The 19,083-nt window shown below is 44.4% G+C and overlaps 6 protein-coding genes across 6 annotated transcripts; 2 read left to right on the top strand and 4 right to left on the bottom strand.

Moving 5' to 3' along the window:
- Nucleotides 1–313: 313 nt before the first annotated feature.
- On the bottom strand, nucleotides 314–4,653 carry L199_003352 (uncharacterized protein; the record flags this gene model as incomplete). The annotated part of the gene is made up of 10 exons (XM_064889085.1): nucleotides 314–595; nucleotides 693–998; nucleotides 1,075–1,451; nucleotides 1,520–2,970; nucleotides 3,045–3,169; nucleotides 3,232–3,435; nucleotides 3,502–3,786; nucleotides 3,849–4,388; nucleotides 4,475–4,536; nucleotides 4,596–4,653. The coding sequence occupies 10 exons, from the start codon at nucleotides 4,651–4,653 to the stop codon at nucleotides 314–316; spliced, it is 3,690 nt and encodes a 1,229-aa protein (XP_064745157.1).
- A 1,007-nt stretch (nucleotides 4,654–5,660) lies between these two features.
- L199_003353 (uncharacterized protein) lies at nucleotides 5,661–6,218 on the bottom strand (the record flags this gene model as incomplete). The annotated part of the gene is made up of 2 exons (XM_064889086.1): nucleotides 5,661–5,789; nucleotides 6,120–6,218. The coding sequence occupies 2 exons, from the start codon at nucleotides 6,216–6,218 to the stop codon at nucleotides 5,661–5,663; spliced, it is 228 nt and encodes a 75-aa protein (XP_064745158.1).
- Nucleotides 6,219–7,195: 977 nt separating this feature from the next.
- On the bottom strand, nucleotides 7,196–8,156 carry L199_003354 (uncharacterized protein; the record flags this gene model as incomplete). The annotated part of the gene is made up of 4 exons (XM_064889087.1): nucleotides 7,196–7,426; nucleotides 7,481–7,660; nucleotides 7,867–8,061; nucleotides 8,127–8,156. The coding sequence occupies 4 exons, from the start codon at nucleotides 8,154–8,156 to the stop codon at nucleotides 7,196–7,198; spliced, it is 636 nt and encodes a 211-aa protein (XP_064745159.1).
- Nucleotides 8,157–8,829: 673 nt separating this feature from the next.
- On the top strand, nucleotides 8,830–10,962 carry L199_003355 (uncharacterized protein; the record flags this gene model as incomplete). The annotated part of the gene is made up of 3 exons (XM_064889088.1): nucleotides 8,830–8,942; nucleotides 9,019–10,346; nucleotides 10,460–10,962. 3 exons carry the CDS (start codon nucleotides 8,830–8,832, stop codon nucleotides 10,960–10,962), a joined length of 1,944 nt encoding a protein of 647 aa, XP_064745160.1.
- A 464-nt stretch (nucleotides 10,963–11,426) lies between these two features.
- Nucleotides 11,427–12,715, bottom strand: L199_003356 (uncharacterized protein; the record flags this gene model as incomplete). The annotated part of the gene is made up of 3 exons (XM_064889089.1): nucleotides 11,427–12,062; nucleotides 12,198–12,367; nucleotides 12,460–12,715. The coding sequence occupies 3 exons, from the start codon at nucleotides 12,713–12,715 to the stop codon at nucleotides 11,427–11,429; spliced, it is 1,062 nt and encodes a 353-aa protein (XP_064745161.1).
- Nucleotides 12,716–14,414: 1,699 nt separating this feature from the next.
- Nucleotides 14,415–18,430, top strand: L199_003357 (uncharacterized protein; the record flags this gene model as incomplete). Its single annotated transcript, XM_064889090.1, has 9 exons — nucleotides 14,415–15,314; nucleotides 15,386–16,250; nucleotides 16,303–16,355; nucleotides 16,413–16,522; nucleotides 16,576–16,740; nucleotides 16,797–16,962; nucleotides 17,016–17,758; nucleotides 17,827–18,271; nucleotides 18,344–18,430. The coding sequence occupies 9 exons, from the start codon at nucleotides 14,415–14,417 to the stop codon at nucleotides 18,428–18,430; spliced, it is 3,534 nt and encodes a 1,177-aa protein (XP_064745162.1).
- Nucleotides 18,431–19,083: the final 653 nt, after the last annotated feature.

Raw genomic sequence — 19,083 nt, forward strand, 5'->3', positions numbered from 1 at the left:
GTTCTTGATAATCTTGCTGTTTCGGTAAGATAATACAAGGCAAGAAAATGTTTAGATGAATTCATCTGATGGTTAATCGCATAGTATTTCATTCTGCTTAGATAGATCCGCAGAACGAATGTGACGACATTTATGTATTTCTACTCTACTAATTGTGATCATTCAATCTCTTTCCATTACCTATGGAGCAACTCTGACGTTTCATGATCACATCTCATTTCATACATCATCTATGTGCTATATACAATCAAGAAGAATTCACCAATATTTGCAAGGTACAGAAAATGAGAAATCCTAATTCGTTCTTCTTTTCCTATTCCCTCAATATACCTCTACCCATCAAACCATGCATCTCCTTCAACATCTTCGCCTTGCTCTCGTCTCCATCCTCTCCTTCTTCAGTGGCTTGTTCAAACTTATGTGTGTTTTCTAAAATGCCATTCTGAGCCATATAATAAATAGCTAAATCCTTCTGACCTTTATTCAAATGGGGCACAAGCGATAAAGTCTTGTTGGAATCTTTCAAAATGGTTTGAATGGATAACAAGAGAGTTTGAGACGCCTGACGAATTATAGAGGAAGGTGATGACATTGCCTGAGAGACGTACATCGATGTCAACGTGGATTCCTTTCCTTCTTCGCTATTACCCTCTACCTTCAAAAAGTCAAAAGTAACATGAAGAAGCACTCACCTCCATTATGATTTCACCTAATTTGGGACCTTCCACCTCAACGACAGCCTCAGGTAATCTAATCACACACATTCCTAAACTTGTTAAACCGAATAACCAGCCAGAGTTTCTAATCTTATCCGTCTCTTGTTGGGTCCCATTAAGCGAAAGTCGAGAAATTCCTTCGCCATTTGCGGTATCTTGGTCCGAAGCGGATGGATGTTCAGATAAGAATCGGGATAATGAGGATCGCAACAGGGTAAGGAAATACATAGGATCGGATATCTGAGTCAACAACGATATTAATGCATTGGTAGATTCCAATATCTACCATTCAAAACACCACTTAATCAGCAGGACGTTATTTATGACTTGTCCACTCCGGGGCGACACCCTCACTCACAGTAGCATCATGACTTGCTCTAAGTCTGAACAAAGTCTCCAACAATTCTTGTTCATGTCCATCGAACAATATCCATTGATGCTGTACCATCTCCCAAAGAACCACCAAACCCTGTTCTAGCAATTTTTTATTTTGGTTTGGTTTCAAAAATTCTAGTAAACCTTGAAGTATATTCTCAAATATTTTATCATCGATCCAAACTTTTTTCTCTTCCTCCACATCTTCCGTATCATGAACAGGATGAGAAGTAGAGAACAATGCTAACTTCTGTAAATTCCTAAGAGTCGGTTGACCAGATATTAGACCTTGGATATCCTCTGTGATAGCTGATGAAGGTGTAGGTGTAGTTGATTTCAAAGGAGAAGCTTTATCCATCACTATCCAACATCACATATCAGCCACTTATCATTCAATCAAATCATCCAGGAATCACTAAGAAGCTCACATTCTTGCCTTCTCACCCACCAACTTCTCTCATGTTTCCTCTCTTTCAACCTTTCTATCATCAGGGGAGTAACAGCTTCAGGTTTAGGTGAATCTTCCCATGCTTTGCTTACGTTCAGAGGTGTCTTGTACGCATTCCCATTTCCATTTGCAGGTCTAGCAGGAGTTGCAGGTATAGTTGTATCGGCATTGTCATTGACATGTAGACGATTCAGCGTTTGTGTCGAAGGTATAGCTTCCTGTTCATCCTCCACATATTCCATTAATTGTTGAGCGGCAGATTCAGCTTGAGCAGCTTGAGCTCTTCTTGCATCTTCGACAACACCCGATCCGGGAGGTAATACCCTCGTCGGAGTATCCGTACCACTCTGCCAATCTTCATCACCCTCAACTTCAGCTTCGTGAGATACTGATGACCTGCCCATACCGCTTGGGGTATGTACACCTAACCCAAGACCCGTCTCAGTCGAGAATGACGGTAAAGGTCTTCGATTACTCTGAGGCGTTCGTAAATTATTTACCGCGCTACTAGAAGCAGTACTTGATCCCGGTGACCTCACGCCAGAAGCAGAGAAGGGGTAAGTCGACGACTGTCTTAAAGGTGAATCACGACTTGGTGATCCCCGCGAAGGTGGACTTCTGCCAAGACTACTTGTTCTATCTCTCGTTTGGGACAACAGATCTTTAGGCGATCCCAATGTGGCTTTTGTGCTTGGTCGAGGAGTACCTCTCTGCGAAGGTATGGGAGAAGAAGGCAGAGGGTTGGTATGTGGAGGTGTTTCAGGTGATGTTATACCTCTTTCTAATTGATCACTAGGTCTACTTGCCTTTGCAGATAACGAAGCCGACGAGTTCGATCTTGGCATACCTTGCTGTAAGCTCGGAGAACCAGGTACAGGGCCGGAAACGATTCTGGGCGATTCTTGGGCCATTTTCCCAGCTGCTAATTCGGCTGCTTTGGCCTTTCGTTTCTCAGCTAATAAAGCAGACATCGTGCTCGACGCTCGCTTGGCGGGCGGAGCGGCTTTTGCAGGAGCGACAATACCATTCGATTCGTGTGGGTTCGCCTTTTCCAACTGCTTCCTCGCCATACCATCCAATGAATTCAGGATCGCTTCGGCTCGTGATCGCCAAACGGAATGATAGCTCCAGAATGCCTGCCTAGCTAGATCTCTGACCGCTGGATTCACGTCAACCAGAGACTTCTTGACCGCTCCTTCGAGTTGGTCCAACATTCCAGGGGCGGTCTCGATAGCATGTTTCGATTTGGCTCCGTGTATATCGATGAAAGTCTTGAGATGCCCAGTAGAGAAGTGTCGAGTCTGAATGTTTTTATCCGCTACTCCCGCTGCGATGTGACTGATAAAAATTCGAGAATGGACGTGGGTATGTATGATGATAGCAGTCACACAGGCTTGAGATCGCTCGGCTATGATCTTCTTTGTGAATCCTCTATATAATAATAGGATATAGCATGGTCAGTTGTTCCTCTCTTGGACAGGTGTTGTTAGAACTGCACAACTTACGCCATTTTCGCAAGGATCGGTAAGAGATGTTCTACAAATTGATCAAAACTTGGTCCAAGGGTTTCTGCAAGCTCTTTCATGAGATAACAAGATTGTTGAGCTACAGTCGTACGAAGACTGACGATCTGAGGACGGTGTAAATTCTCAGCGCTTTGAAGGGAAATTTTCAGTCTATGGCATGACTTACCGTCCTCGATACACCTTCTAGTATTCCGCCTTTTAATCCCTGTATGAAAGCTTCACTGAACTTTGGCCATACGCCACCTCTTAACATCCCTCTTATCCGCACTACAGCTTTTTCTCTCGGTGCCCAATTCTGTTCCGTCTCTTTCCCTTCGAAATGGGGCAACATGGCAGCCAATTCATTCGATAGATCATGAGGTGAAGCGATCTATGTGGATATCAAGTTATTATCAGTGTCCACTTCCACCTGAAAGTTTATGACTGTGTAACTCACATAGACAACTTCGATATCATCGCTTGCTCCACCTCCAGACAGAGCAGGAGTAGCTGCGCCTGATCTCCCATTCATTGGAGCTTCATCTTTCGGAGTATTGATCCCCGACGATAGGAGATTAGCAGGTGTCGATCTGCCCGATTCTACCCCACCACCACCACCCAGAACTCTAGCGATGATATCGTTGGATATTGTCTTTCTTACATTTCTAGCTAATAACAACTTTTTCAATTCCGATCTTGCCGCTGGAGGTGTTGAAGAAGGTGATAATAAAGTTACGACCGTCTATTCATATTTCATATGATCAGCTAAGCAATGAAAGTGAATTTGGGTGTATGACTACTCACCTCTTTAGCTTGTTCTCTCACATTACCGTCACTATCCTCTAAGAGATCTACCAAAATGCCCAACCAACCTTTCAATCCCAATTTCGAACCTAATTCCAATCTGAGTCTAGACAGTATCTTTAGTGATTCAACTTTTGATCTCCACATTTTGGAATTTAACGTATCTTTCAGCATCCTCTCGAAAGTCTGTGAAAGACTCTCTTTTTCTTTTTCTTTCCCTTTGGCGCCTGGTCCAGCCCCGGAACTACCAAGTGACGGGTGAGGTGGATCTACGACAAAGCATTTTTTACCAATTAAGAAGATTATGTTACTTGACGCGGAGTGTATACGATCTTTAGGATCGTTCAATTTCTCCAATAAGGCAGGCAAGACTTGCAGAAGTATTAGACGTAGATGAGAAAGAGAGGAAGGCGAGTCCGGTATGAGAGGTATGAAGAATGGTAAGAAGGATGTAAGGGTCGATATTTGAAGTAACGGATGGGAAGATCGTATCAATGGTGGAAGAAGTAAGATGAGTGGATCAAAGGTCGAGTCTGGTATCTGGCAGGGGACAAGGAGTGTATCAGATAAGTCGTACAGGACTAATACAGCCCGCGGAGAAGGCTATGGGTGATATGTTAACTTACCTCTGTTACATCTTCAAAGTCCAGCCCGAAAGCCTGAATGATATCTACTTTCTTATCGGGTTCTGCTCGCATACCAGATCAGTAAGACATTCCGAAAGCCCAGAAGATATTTAATACATACCTGCAGATCTCAGCTTCGTTATTCGAGCTTCCACATCGTCTTCAGTGAGAATCTTCATCTTAGTTCACTATCACTCAACTTTCGGATTGATAATATCGAACCTTTGGACTTAGCGTTCGGTGATACAAGAATTACACAATCCAGAATTGAGCTCAAATTTCGATCCTGTGATGCTTCTCGCGCTGCTCTCTTGAGACTGTTGAATCAGATCTGTAGTGCTATGTGTATGTTGACTGAGATGGTAGTAGTTGGATGATGAGTTGAATGTTCGTGTTTTTGTGTTGTTCGAAGGTATCAGTTGCTTTTTCCGGTTAAATGACGCTTGGACCTCCGAGGCCGAATTCAGTACCGTACTGCACAACTTGAGTTCACAATGACCTTTATGGAGTGTAACTTGATCATGTGTATGCATGTCGGGATGGGATGTCATGCTTACAGGAAGACAAGCAGCAGATAACCATATATATGAACATATGCATATTCTGTCATATACTTCTGTATCAACTGTACTTTCCACCGCCTTCAGGTATCTCAAATGTATATATATCTGTGTTGATTTCCTTTTTCTAACCTACGTACCATTCAACATGATACGACTCCGATGCGATTTACAAATACCTTTCACTTGGCAGCTATTTTACTTCCTTGGACTGACACTCCTCATACTTCTACTTCTACTTCTCGACCTCGAATCTATACTCATACTTCTCGATTTTGACCTTGATCTACTCCTACTTCTGCTGGGCGTATATCTCTTCCTTCCCGGATCGATCCTGGATCTGACTAACGTATAGCAAAGACTGCACTAATATGATCGCATTCTACATCCTATAATAGCATTTTGAATTAATAGTAAATAACCGACTTGAAAACTTCTTCCCAACCACATCCACATCCCCTCTTTTACCTTGTCTACGCAGATAAAGACCATCCCCTTGATTAGGTGAGGTGAGAGCACCCTAAAAAACACAGGATGATCCCTTGTTCCCAATCTGCCAACGTGATTGAAGAATTCTCAAACTTTGTGGGGGCTTGACCGGGGTAGGTTCGTCGAGTCTGGAGTGTTTACTCCTTGACTAGAGAGGCCTTGACACCAGGTCGGAGAGCTTGGGTGTAACTAGCGAGGACGGGTAGTGATGTTGGATTTGAGAAAGCGGAATTGTCATAACAAGACATTCTGCATGTCTTCGAAAGCTGTAGACAAGGTATAAACTCACGAGGTAAGTCTTGGCACCGACTTCGAGGGAAACACCACCGGTGGTGGATTTGGTGTCTTGACGCCTTGGCACGGATCAACGTCCTTGGAACTTTTAGATTCAGGCAGCAAGATGGAGACACCAACGTCAGGTGATGGCGTCTCTGGGGCACATCCTACGACCAGCGTATCGGGTGATAGCCCGGAGAGGACATCGTAAGAAGCTCACACCGACGAGGAATCCATCTTGACCGACAACGGTGTCAGCGAAGTTGACCCTAAACGTGAAACATCAGTATAACGAGCGATGTATAAATGACATTACTCACCTTGAAGAGATCAACGGTAGCTCTGGTGTGGAGAGAAGGTTGCTTGTAGATCCAAGATGGCAGACTTGGAGGCCTTGGCTGGGTTGAGGGTGGTAGCATTGGTCATTGTTTGAGACCCTTGACACTTTGTTCTCGAGCTCGAGTTGAGTTCTGAGGAGGTTGGTGGTGGTCCAAGCTAGTGGAAGGAAAGGAGTTGTCAGCCTCATTGATCATCCAAGATAGTTGGCCGGGTCTTTCTAATTTCGAATAGCAATGGGTACAGGACGACATGTAGCCGCTGAACGATTGTTTCCAAGTAGTATTCCACTCTATAGCTGGGTTCTGAACCCACGGGTTATGCCTCGTACGACGTGCACAACGACTGAAATACGTGGACTCACTTGGGTGAAGGTCAAACCGTTCTGAAGTCGATGTATTTACCCTCGATATCACCGTTGATAGCACCGGATTATCATCTTTGATACCAGCGACCTTGAAGGCGACGTTGTGTGAACTTGACCTCGAAAAGTACCTTGCTGTAATCCTTAGTAAGTCGAGAGATTTACCGAGATCCTAGATATCGTCAAGTTTTTAGCACCGGAGCACAAAGATGTGAAGATTGTTAATAACATACCTTCATGATGGACAGCTTGAGACATTATGACTGTACAATACCAATCGCAGATCACGCGTCAGTCATTGTTCTTCGCTTGAATGCACGTATCAACTCACATGGAGGTTGTTATACGTAGAGTAAGACGAGTAACCCAGATTATGGGTGATGGATGGAGATGTTCTAAGTTGAGAGTCCGAGTATAAAATATGAAAGAGAAGGAACGTTTGGGGCGAATGGTGGAATGGAATGATGCGGACTGTTGGTTGGTGGTTTGGTGCGTAGGTGTCGGATCAATCGTCAACACCAAAGTAGCTGCATCAGGAAGAATCAGACTTACTGAGCTCGAGCGATTCCACAACCACTTTGAGCATAACTCATATCCTCAAGACGGGAATAACTTCTCCCTGTGACCCAAAAGACTCGTGTAACTTATATACGTATCCTTGGCACCGGATGGATGGAAATTCCACCGTGGTGGATTTTAGCTAGCCTTGGCACCGGCCTCAACGTCCTTGGAGACCTTGTGGTAGTATGAGGCAGCGAAGGTGGAGAGGTTACCGAGACCGTGGAGGGTGATGGCGTACTCTGGGGCAGAGAATCCTACGGCACCAGCGTATCGGGTGATAGCACCGGAGAGGACATCGTAAGAAGCCTCAGCACCGACGAGGAATCCATCTCGACCGACAACGGTGTCAGCGGTGAAGGTTGGGCCCTAAACGTGAAACATCAGTATAACGAGCGATGTAGGTGAAATGACATTACTCACCTTGAAGAGATCAACGGTAGCTCTGGTGTGGAGAGAAGGTTGCTTGTAGATAGCGGTCAAGATGGCAGACTTGGAGGCCTTGGCTGGGTTGAGGGTGGTAGCAAGGTCAAGTTTGAGACCCTTGGCAATTTGGTTCTCGAGCTCGAGTTGAGTTCTGAGGAGGTTGGTGGTGGTCCAAGCCTAGTGGAAGGAAAGGAGTTGTCAGCCTCATTGATCATCCAAGATAATTGGCCCCTCTTTCTAAAGAATAGCAATGGGTACAGGACGACATGTAGCCGCTGAACCCCTGATTGTTTCCAAGTAGTATTCCACTCTATTCGCTGGGTTCTGAACCCCCCACCATGCCCTCGTACGACGTGCACAACGACTGAAATACGTGGACTCACTTGGGTGAAGGTCAAACCGTTCTTGAAGTCGGTGTATTTACCCTCGATATCACCGTTGATAGCACCGGATTTATCATCTTTGATACCAGCGACCTTGAAGGCGACGTTGGATGGGGTGAGGGTCTTGACCTCGAGGGAAGTACCTTGGATGGGGTAATCCTTGAGGAGGAGGTCGGAGGAGGATTTACCGAGATCCTAGATATCGTCAAGAAGTTTTAGCACCGGAGCACAAAGATGGATGAAGATTGTCAATAACATACCTTCCATGATGGGGGGACAGCTTGAGACATTATGACTGTACAATACCAATCGCAGTATCACGCGTCAGTCATTGTTCTTCGCTTGGCAATGGCACGTATCAACTCACATGGAGGTTGTTACACGTAGAGTAAGACGAGTAATGTATTATGGGTGATGGATGGAGATGTTTTACTTTGTTTGAGAGTCCGAGTATAAAATATGAAAGAGAAGGAACGTTTGGGGGGCGAATGGTGGAATGGAATGATGCGTGACTGTTGGTTGGTGGTTTGGTGCGTACGGTGCTCGGCATCAATCGTCATACACCAAAGTACTGCTGCATCAGGGAACAATCACGACTTACTGAGCTCGAGCGCATTCCATAACAACCACTTTGAGCATAACTCATATCCGTCAATCGGGAATAACCGGTTCATCCATGTGGCACCTGACATCGTGTAACTTTATATACGTATTCCTTTTATCCGGATGGATGGACTCAATGCAGATCTCATGCACGTGGTGGATTTTAGCTAATTGCAATGGTTAGATGAATGATGATGTAGTAACTCTTTTAGCGTAACCTCGCGAGCTACACTCACTGTTAAATTTCGAAAACCACATTCATCGCACTTCAACTGATGACTATGATAGCCCTATAACGAGACGTATAAAACCGTATTAACCTTCAGCTCAGTTTTCGGAGACTGGCGAACGATCCTCGAGATGGACCCTCATGGATCATGGAGGACCAGCAAGTCGAAAGCTCATCTAGCTCAGGTGGATGATACTCGTTCATCCTCCGAGAGCAGCCATCAAGGGTGGTCCGGGACCGAGTGGTGAGTACACGGACTATCCACTATCCTTTCAAACCACCAGCTCCTACTGATCCCTATTCTGGACTGTTACACGTAGGAATACAAGTACGAACCCTCGACCATCCCTATCTTCAAGCGATGAGCACGTACCGCCCTCCCAACCATCCGAGCCATATGGCAGTATACCCAGTATATCCCACCGACGATCGACCATCTCACGACCTTCGCTACATACAGCAGGGTCCAATATCTCTTTAGATGCTCTCAACAACACGCAACATCCATACGGTAGTTCTGGCTCAGCAATATTAGATATCAACAGCACATCTCCTTCACCACTCTCCAACGGATATACTTACGGTCAACCTGGACCGTCCAACCTCGGTGGTAGTTCTTCATCTTACGCTTCGACTTCATACGCCAGATCAAGAAGGAGGGAGACTGAGATAGAGATGGAATCGGAGGATGAGAATGTACATCATCCATCAACAGCTGGTCATCCCGGAACAGGACCAGGAGCGGGAATATCGAAACATCAAAAAAGAGGTAGAGGAGGTTCATTCAGCTTACCATTCCATCGTACGAAAAGGAGATTATCATCTTCATTACCTTGGCCTGCAAGGTGGTGGCCTGGTGGTGGGGGTAGTCCGTCTACTAGTGGGAGTGGTCGAAATCAAAGGAAAACTTTAAGAAATCTGTTAGTGATGTTGTTGTTATTCGGAAGTTTATTATGGGGAATATCAACATGGAGATCAAAATATGAAATCCAAATCGAATTTTCACTCTTTTCCAAAAAATGGATTAAACAAGAGATAGATTCTATATCACAGTTAAAAGGATGTTTCCAGAATCCTTCACCATATTACAACATGACGAAACATCACGGGGCGAAACGAAATATGTTAAACCCAGGTATAAGTCTGAAAAGGGGTATGGCATGTTATGATTTTTCTTCGACCATCCAACCCAACCCGTTTTCTGAATTAGATGGAAACCGCGATAAATTAATATATCATACATATTGGAGATCAGATTTGATCCAGTTTGGTTCAAGACAAATAACGACTTTTCAATCTTTCCTTGCTACTCAACCACTACAATATTCCAAAATAATTTTATGGACCAATGGTAAATCGATACTGGAAAATAATCCAATACTTCAACCGTATCTGATCAAATGGGGTGAATATATAGAAGTCAAACAGGTTGATATGGATTATCTTACTAGAGGTACAGATTTAGAAAAGGTGATGGGTAATGGGAAAGGAGATGTATTCGATGGGAAGGGGTGGGTGGACGGTGATGCGATTAGATTATTGGTTTTATGGCATCATGGTGGAATATGGTTGGATATGGATCAGATATTGACGAGGGATCTACATCCTTTGATAGAGGAGGAGTGGGTAACTCAATGGGATTGTTATGGTGAGTTGATTGCATCACTTGACATCTTACTCATACACACATATACGTTCATTCGTCTTCGTCAGATATCCGAATGTTTGTAGCTAACTTTGTCATTGTATTTTGATTGTTAGACAAACCGTACTATTCCCTTAATGGCGCTTTAATGCATTTCGAGCGTCACTCCCCTTACCTTTGCGAAGCCTTCCACCTCATGGCTTCTTCACCATTCCCAAAACCCAATACCTTTACATGGGGATCTCACCTCTATTCGAAACTTCACCGAGCCCTCTTAGCAGCTCATATAAGACCATTCGGCGTATTACCATGGTGTTTCGCCGATCCAAGAAATTGTCGAACGGATAATCGTTTCCCGGATCCTTTCTTACCTGATCCGCCCATTTTCGCAGGTAAGAAATGGCATAGTGAAGGTGGGAGAGAGGAATTGGAAGAGAGAGTTGGTCAAGTATGGTCATTGCATCTGCATAATCAGTGGATGAAGAGTTTCCCAACAGATGGATGGGTGCAGAGATTAGTGGATGGGTATATAGGACAGTTAGAAAGGTTGGAAATTTATGCTAGGGCCAAAGGGCTTGTAGGGGCTGATGGGAAGATCAGGTTAGAAGAGGGCGAATGAGGAGGACTTGATCTAAGATTAGTTGGTCATCGAAGACAGGAAATAACATATATCGAGATCACGTCCAGGTAGTCGTCGAAGATATCTTCGCCTTGGATTCATCACATCACTGTAAGGTGGGAGAAATGGGAACGAAACAACTTAATCGATCTCTCCCACCATCGCACCTTCTCTCATCATTATTTTAACAACATATCATGTCATTTGTCATTGGTTTGATTCGGATTTTTCACCCACTTATGTTAGCATTTGCATCTTATCCTTCTAGGTATGTCCAGGCATCGACGAATATGTATATGATATACGATATATATAGTGTATCTCCAAATCATAGCTCAAATGAACCGAAACATGATCCATAAATATACGATCCTGAGTTTTATCAAGTTAGATTTCGAATGCCGGCTATATCACCGGATACCTAAATCCCCTGACTTCTAACGAAGATCTACCTACTTCGTACATTAATTTCCACCTTTTCCTAAATACTCCTCAGGTAAACGTTGTCTAGAGAAGAAAGGCAGTAAATGGCTTTCTGTGAAATTGAAATTGGCATATTGATTTGGACTTCCAGCTCGATCCAAACCTTCTGTCGAAGGCCACGAATGACCTAAACCACCTACACTTAAAGCTATGATTTCTGCTTTACCCAGGGTCCATCTTTCCTCGGTAGTATTGTGATGAGGGTGATATACCTCATTGGGTTCTGGTAACCCCCCTTTTCCTTCTCCGTTGGACTCCGAAGGATGGCCATTCCTTATAGCCCATCTTTTCCTCCAATTATCTACATGAGGTTCGGGCCCGAATCTCCAATTCTCCGACCTGCTCCGTCCTTTGAACAGCGTATCATCATCTTCAATTCCATGAGAATGAATGATCGGTACAGCCCTCGAGGGGAAACACCCAGCGAATGATAGCGCTTCTTGATACAGTGCAGCACTGACTACACCGAATGCAGCGAATAGAGAGGAAGTATCAGGTAAACAAGCTAATAAAGAAGTAAATCCACCTCCGTTTGATTTACCCGTCGCATAGTACCGTGTAGGGTCAAGGGTGTAGTTTTGGGATATGTCGAGGATCATATCTTTGACGAATTGAACCTGAGCAACCAAGTATGAAATGAAATCAGCTCTAACTCGTGATATTCTTCATTCATATCATGATGTGTACTTGAGAAAGAAAGAAAGAAAGAAAGAAAGTGTACAGTATGTAACAGATCGAAGAGTAACACTCACATCATCAACCGATTGATTGGCATACGGTGCACCTCTCCAAATATGTTTCATACCCCATATCTCATTATTTACACCTTGAGGGAAAGCACTGAGGAATGGTTTATCGTCGATCCGTTGGGATGGGAGAGTAAGTTGAGTGAGGATCTCTTGCCTTGATGAATTACCTCCGGCTAGAGTACAACAAATACAATAAATCAACTGCTAGTTACAGCCATTATATATTTGGTGAAAATTGAATATGATTATTGAGTGTATCACTCACCCCCGTGAAAGCTTAGTACCAGTGGATGCTCGACTTGATGATCGTATCCATCCGGAACGAACAATACGTATTCTCGTCCAGAAGGCAAAGTTCTATTGATATGACCCTTAGGAGGACTGTCGACATAAGTGAAATCCGTGATAGACGAAAGTGTAGGATTCAATATCAATTGATCACCATCACCGGCAGTAGGTCGAGCATGTATTTTTACCGAACTCAAGCTGAGCAATGTCAAGATCCTAACAAAAGAAAGCATTCTGGCCTTCCTTCCTGATTACTGGTCTATCTGCGAAGGAAAGAGAACAGATGATGATATGCTCAGTACTGGCCAACTTGCTATTTATACATCGACATTCCCTCCATTCATCTGAATGATGAACACAAGAATCAAGCTAAAAAGTCCTCCTTTCGGATTAAACCGATAGAAACCAATCTCACGACATCTTGCGAGATTGATAACTAGTCTAGTCTTATCTCCTAACTCCGGTTATGATAGTTGAAGGATATGATGTGTAATGCCTATGTAGTCAATCAAGTGTAGTAAACAACCAACGATCTCGGACAGACGAAATTGGGCGTAGCATGGGATGAAATTGGATAAGAGGATGATGTGGGATATAGATAGTGAAGTGGATGAACCAATTAGTCTGAGCGATGGTATCTGGACGGATGAGTGCAAGGAAATGCCAGATCGATGATTACACCCTGATGTCCTCTGCTTAGTTGGGTTACTTCCCAGAATCGAATTGGCGATCCTATTCTTACTGTTGAGTGATTGCCAATACAGTAGTAGCCGTGTGATAGCAGGGTGAAAATCGAATACGAACGTCTTGCTAAGCACATGAAAGGTGCATTCTCGTCAGATTTCAAGTGAGGAAGATCAAGTTTGGAGCAGTTTGACTGGAGGTGTAGCTCCACAATGTTCTCACCAACTCGGTCTTGGCCCCCATGTAGACTGACTTTTGCCTTCACGTCATCATGTTTCCTTTGTTGTTTTGTCGTAACATTTGGTACCGTCAAGTGCCTGATTGAGCTGCGGAGTAAACCACTGCTTTAGCTGTGTAGTGCGTTGTGTGTGTGTTTGTGTTGTTTTGATTAGTGGTACTGGTTATAGTCTGAATACAAAGTTCCAGGCCCGAGTCGGACCGAATGGTTTTTTCACTGTTCATTTCACGTGACATGATGATCCGCAGGTTTGGAGCTTTAAGCTGTATAGCAACAGGTTATGATCCACCCATCATTCATCACAACATCCCCGTAGCTATGCCTTTTCCCTCATCAACGATGGAATAGCTTGACGTTGGACGTGCTAGTAATATCTATCGAATCAAGAGCAACCGGACACCATGTTGAAACGACACTGAGACACCAACTCATCTCACCCGAACGATCGGTAGTATTTTCAGAATATAATCAAAACTTCTTCTGGTGGATCAGATTTGACGTGACAACCAACTTCATCCGACTTCTTGAGTATCAGAACGAAGGAACGAAAAGGACGACATATAAACGAACGAGAACGCTCAGTGATCAGACTAAAAGTCAAAAGTATAATCATCGAACAAGGAACAGAGACAGAAACGACTTAGAACCGAGACATCCATCAAGACCAAGGAGAATTTTTCACCTAGAGTCGTAGTCGTCAGTCAACCTAGCTGACGTGTTCAACAATAAAAGTTTTTTCTTTCCTTTGGGGGTGTTGAAGATCTTCGAAGTAAAAGTCTGATTTTTGCTTGAAGTGCACCCGGGTGATACCGTACCGGATTAATCACCCAAAAAAACATCAACATTCAAATCAAAGGAGAAGGGAAAGGACAAATGGTTCAAAGGAAGTCATCATAACAACCACTACTTTCCATCATCACCACCATCGACATCACCACAACCGAGTGATCACTCAACCTGGACTACAACAACAGTCATTCTTTCGATTTGTCTGTGTAATACCCAACACAATGGCTACAACCATCAGACCTTCGCCAATCCATACTCCCCCAACATCTTCTCCACCTACACCTCCTACCAACTACCCTACCTTCCCCAGACTATCATCTCCGTCAATCAACAGAAATGCTTCGACATCTTCATCGCGATCTACAGCTACCACCTCCTCCACATCGTCAGTACAGGCTGCACCGATGAGACCGCCCCCGATCGAAACTTCCACAGCGGCTACCAGCCGGTCTCAGCTACCTAGTCGAGCGGAGAGCGGTACGGAGAGTGATGCGGGATATTCTGCTCGAAGGGGATATGGTGGTCCAGAATTAGGTTCAGTAGGAGGGAGAGGATGGGGTAGGAATGGACCTAGATCAGGTAGAATGACACCATCTCATATCATCACTACGCCCTCACATTCTCCCCCCAATACAAATACTTCAAACGCTCACGGCAATAGGCCTTCAACCTCCGGATCAGTAGCTACAGTCTCACCTTCTACTCCACGTGCACCGAGATATCACGGGAACAGTCAAGATCCCACATCACCTGGTCCGTTGAAAGTGACTATCTCGCTCGATCCAATGGACACGTTAGACTACGATCATCATTCTAATACACCGCCATCCCATCCTTCTTCGCCCATTCGAGGAAGAGAAGGACATTTGACCGCCCCGTCCTCCCCGACTGACCCATCTCGATCCCCAGCATTTGTAGGAGGCAAACAGCGGACGTTGAGTGTGGATGCTGGACCGAGTTGGGCCCATCACGGCAAAAGAAGTGGATCAGCAGACAGGGAGAGGGAGAGGAGACAAAGTCAAGTCTCGACTCATTCTCATTCTGGTTCAGGCCAGATTAAGAAACCGAGCATCAGAGACTTTGTACTTGGTGAGGAATTGGGTCAAGGCAGTTACAGTACCGTGAGTATGATCAGCACGAGTTTTATAATCACTTGATGGCACGATATTGACATCCTGTTTTTCATGTATAGGTGTTCGCTGCAACTGCTGCTTCCTCATCTTCCAACCAATCTCCTACGTCTGCTAAACTGCCTCGGAAGTATGCCATCAAGATCATCAATCAGCATCACCTAGTCCAAGAGAAAAAGGTGAAGTACGCAATGATTGAGAGGGATGCTTTGGTGAGGTTATCAACTCCACGTCAATCTACTTCACCTACCACAGCGAGAGGTCATCGACGGGGTTTATCAAGCTCCTCTTCGGGTGGACACGGCCCATCACCTGGAACGGCTAGTAAACGCAAGTCTATCGCTAGTATAGGTAGTTCTGCGGGTACAGCCAGGAAAGACTCAGGTGCGACTGTTACACCTGGAATTAACAGAGATAGGTTGTCGATTGTAACCACGGATAGTGGACTGTCCACATCACCTCTATCAAGCAATGCGCCGTTATCTCCTGTGATGAAGACTTTGGCAGGTAGAAGACCGTCGAGGAACCTGGAACAACATCCTGATATGGTACCGGAACAGACTGAAGTTCTGTCCAGTGAAGATATACCGACCACTAATAGATCCAGACCGCCTTCTCCGGTGAAAGAAGAACCTTCTAATCTGTATTCGACCCCAACTCAATCTACGCGTTCGAAAGTCGATGATCATCCATTACCTCCTCCATCTACTGGATACCCCACTCCAGATATTCATGGTAGCCCTAATATCGGCTACGAATCTAATCATTCACGCTCGACTAGAGATCATAGAGGTCAAACACCTAAGAAGAGGAGACAGTCTCTCGCTCCGTCCGAAAGATCGGTGAAGTCTAGTAGTGGTAGGACAGGTCAGGCTCATCCGGGTGTGATCAGATTGCATTCCACTTTCAATGATAGTACCTCTCTCTGTGAGTTCAATTCGACCATCGGGCCAAGGACAACGCTGAATAGACAACCCAGACTTCGTGCTTGACATGGCGAGTAATGGAGAGCTGGCAACCTACATCCGAAAAGTGAGTGACTCCTCATCCATCAGCTGATGGATATGAGCTGATATCTGCTATATTTAGTACGGATCCCTCGATTTGATTTCTTCCAAATATTACGCCGCTCAGTTGATCGATACCATCGAATTCATGCATGAGAAGGGGGTTGTGCATCGTGACCTCAAGCCAGAGAAGTGAGTGTCCGCATAAAACGGTGACCTTGTTCATTCGCTTATAATTTACGTAGCATCTTACTGGACGATGATATGCGAATCAAAATCACCGATTTCGGATCCGCTAAACTCCTTAACAAAGATGAAGAACCTGTTGATGATGTGAAGAAGAGATCTTTTGTTGGGTCGGCAGATTTCGTTAGTCCTGAAGTATTGAGGAACGAACCAGCCTCTGCAGCGTGAGTAAAGCCTTCTCGATACCTGTGATCAGGTGGAACTGACAATGATTATATAGCTCGGACATTTGGGCATTCGGTTGTATCTTGTATCAATTCTTGGTCGGAAAACCCCCTTTCCGAGGAGCGACGGATTACCTCACTTTCCAGAAGATACTGAAAAGGGAGATGGAGTTTCCGGATGGGTTCGACGAGGATGCAAAGGCATTGGTGGATCTGATCTTAGTGGGTTGGCCTATACCTTCTGCATTGCGTCCTCTTCACTGACAATGATGTAGAATCTTGATCCTGCCCAACGTCCCTCCGTCCAAGATATCAAATCTCATCCTTTCTTCGCTCTTACAGATTTCTCTACCATTTGGACTATTCCCGCTCCGGCGATGGCTACTGGACTTACACAGCCCGTAGCGACCCTCGCTAATGTCGCTCCTGATTCTGGTCTTTGGGCGGTATTTGATGACGAAGTCTCTGATGGGGGATTCGAGTATGATCGTGATGAGGAGGATGAACATGAACAACCGCATGAGCAAGAAGGTGAACATGAAGAATCGATCGATCATTCCAAAGAACCTAGATTCGATAGACATGCCGCTGCTTACGCCGTACGAAATGTCGATCATCCGCATAAATCCGTTATATACTCTCCTACCGATGGACCTCACATAGATATAGCCGAACAGTTAGATCCACCCAAACCATCTTATTTCTCTCATGGCAATAACAGTCGGGATGAGAGGAAATCTAGAGGATGGTCTCATGGGAGTTCCAGTTCGGGTGGGAATAGATCTGCCTTAACGGGATGGCTGGAATCAATGAGAATAGGTAATCACCATTCTCCAGCTGGAATCCGATCGAATAGAACTAGTAGGACTAGTGTCAGATCAGAGGAAATGAGGATTATGATGGGCAGTCAAACTTCCTCGAGCGGTACGACACCTGTGAATCAACAAGGGTCGACGAAGTTGGCGAATGGGGAGATGAAGAGGTTGAATTTGGGCAACATGGATGATCATAGTAAATGGTGAGCTAGTTCAAGATTATCCATTCCTCGGATCTTCAAATGGCTAAACGAAGTACGTTGGTTTGTAGGTCTTCATTGCTATTGTCAAACGAACGAATCGTCTTTTCTTCTCCTATCAACGCTAGGACATCTTCACCTTCCCTTCACCTCCCTTCATTTCTCATGCCAGCATTCAAGAAACGTCATTTGATCTTGACCGACTTCCCACGACTGATCACCGTCAAAGATGATACCTCTTCTCCCACACATGCACAAGGACAAGGCCATTCACACTCACATACACCTTCGTCTTCATCCGCCGGCGAGACCGATGGCGGAAATATGAGAGTGAAAGGTGAATGTGTATTCGTAGTGAGACCGTCGAACGCTACGCATCATTCATCCATGTCTAATGGAAGCACCATCAACCCTAATCAGAACCAGGGCACTGGAAATGGGAATGGGACCAGCGGTGTGTCAAATAAAGTGATTGATGTTCAGGAGAAAGGATCTAAAGGATTTATCGTTCAGACTGTAAGTTAGGATTTTCACCTTTGTACTTGGTCCATTTGTTCAGGATATTGACATATACTGTGGTGAACGTAGGCCGGTACGACATATATGTATACTGCCGATTCGACGGAATTGAAAGATCAATGGTTGTCAACTATCAAGAGAGTCACGGGAGTTTGACCAGTGAATATAAGCGCAATCACTAGTAGGATGAATCATCTCTCTGGACTTCGGCAAATTCACATTCAAGATTTCTTAGAAGAATCATTTTATCATTACATCAATACAATGAAGGACAATCAACAACCAACGATCAACAATCAACTGCATTTTCCTTTTCGCTTATTCTTACTATATTATATATCGTCATGGGGGACGACCAACAATTGAAGAGTTTCCTTGATCTTTGACTTTGATACTTCACCACAGGTGTTATTATCCAGTAATTCGTGATTTGTATGTAGGTTAGCTTCATTTCCTTCTAGTATCAGTACACGACACATCATATGCATCATCTTGCCATCCTTGTCAACGATTAATCATTCGTATCGTATAAGCATCGAGGTCACACTTTTCTGAACAAGACATGTACCACGATACATGATACATTCATGCAGTTAAGTACGTACAGTACATGATACAGTACATGATACAGTACGTCCAAGTCCGTAAACTATCTACAGATATACAACTTTATTGTGATCAAGTCAATCCTATACAATATAAATGTTATATATCTAAAATTGTTACTGTAACTATAACATAACTCAAAGGTTATCAAAAAATCGTGGTTACGTGGTATGTCATACTATCTCATCCATTCGTATCCTCCT

This window comes from Kwoniella botswanensis, chromosome 1 (assembly GCF_036426115.1).
Source record: "Kwoniella botswanensis chromosome 1, complete sequence".
NCBI classification, from domain to species: domain Eukaryota; kingdom Fungi; phylum Basidiomycota; class Tremellomycetes; order Tremellales; family Cryptococcaceae; genus Kwoniella; species Kwoniella botswanensis.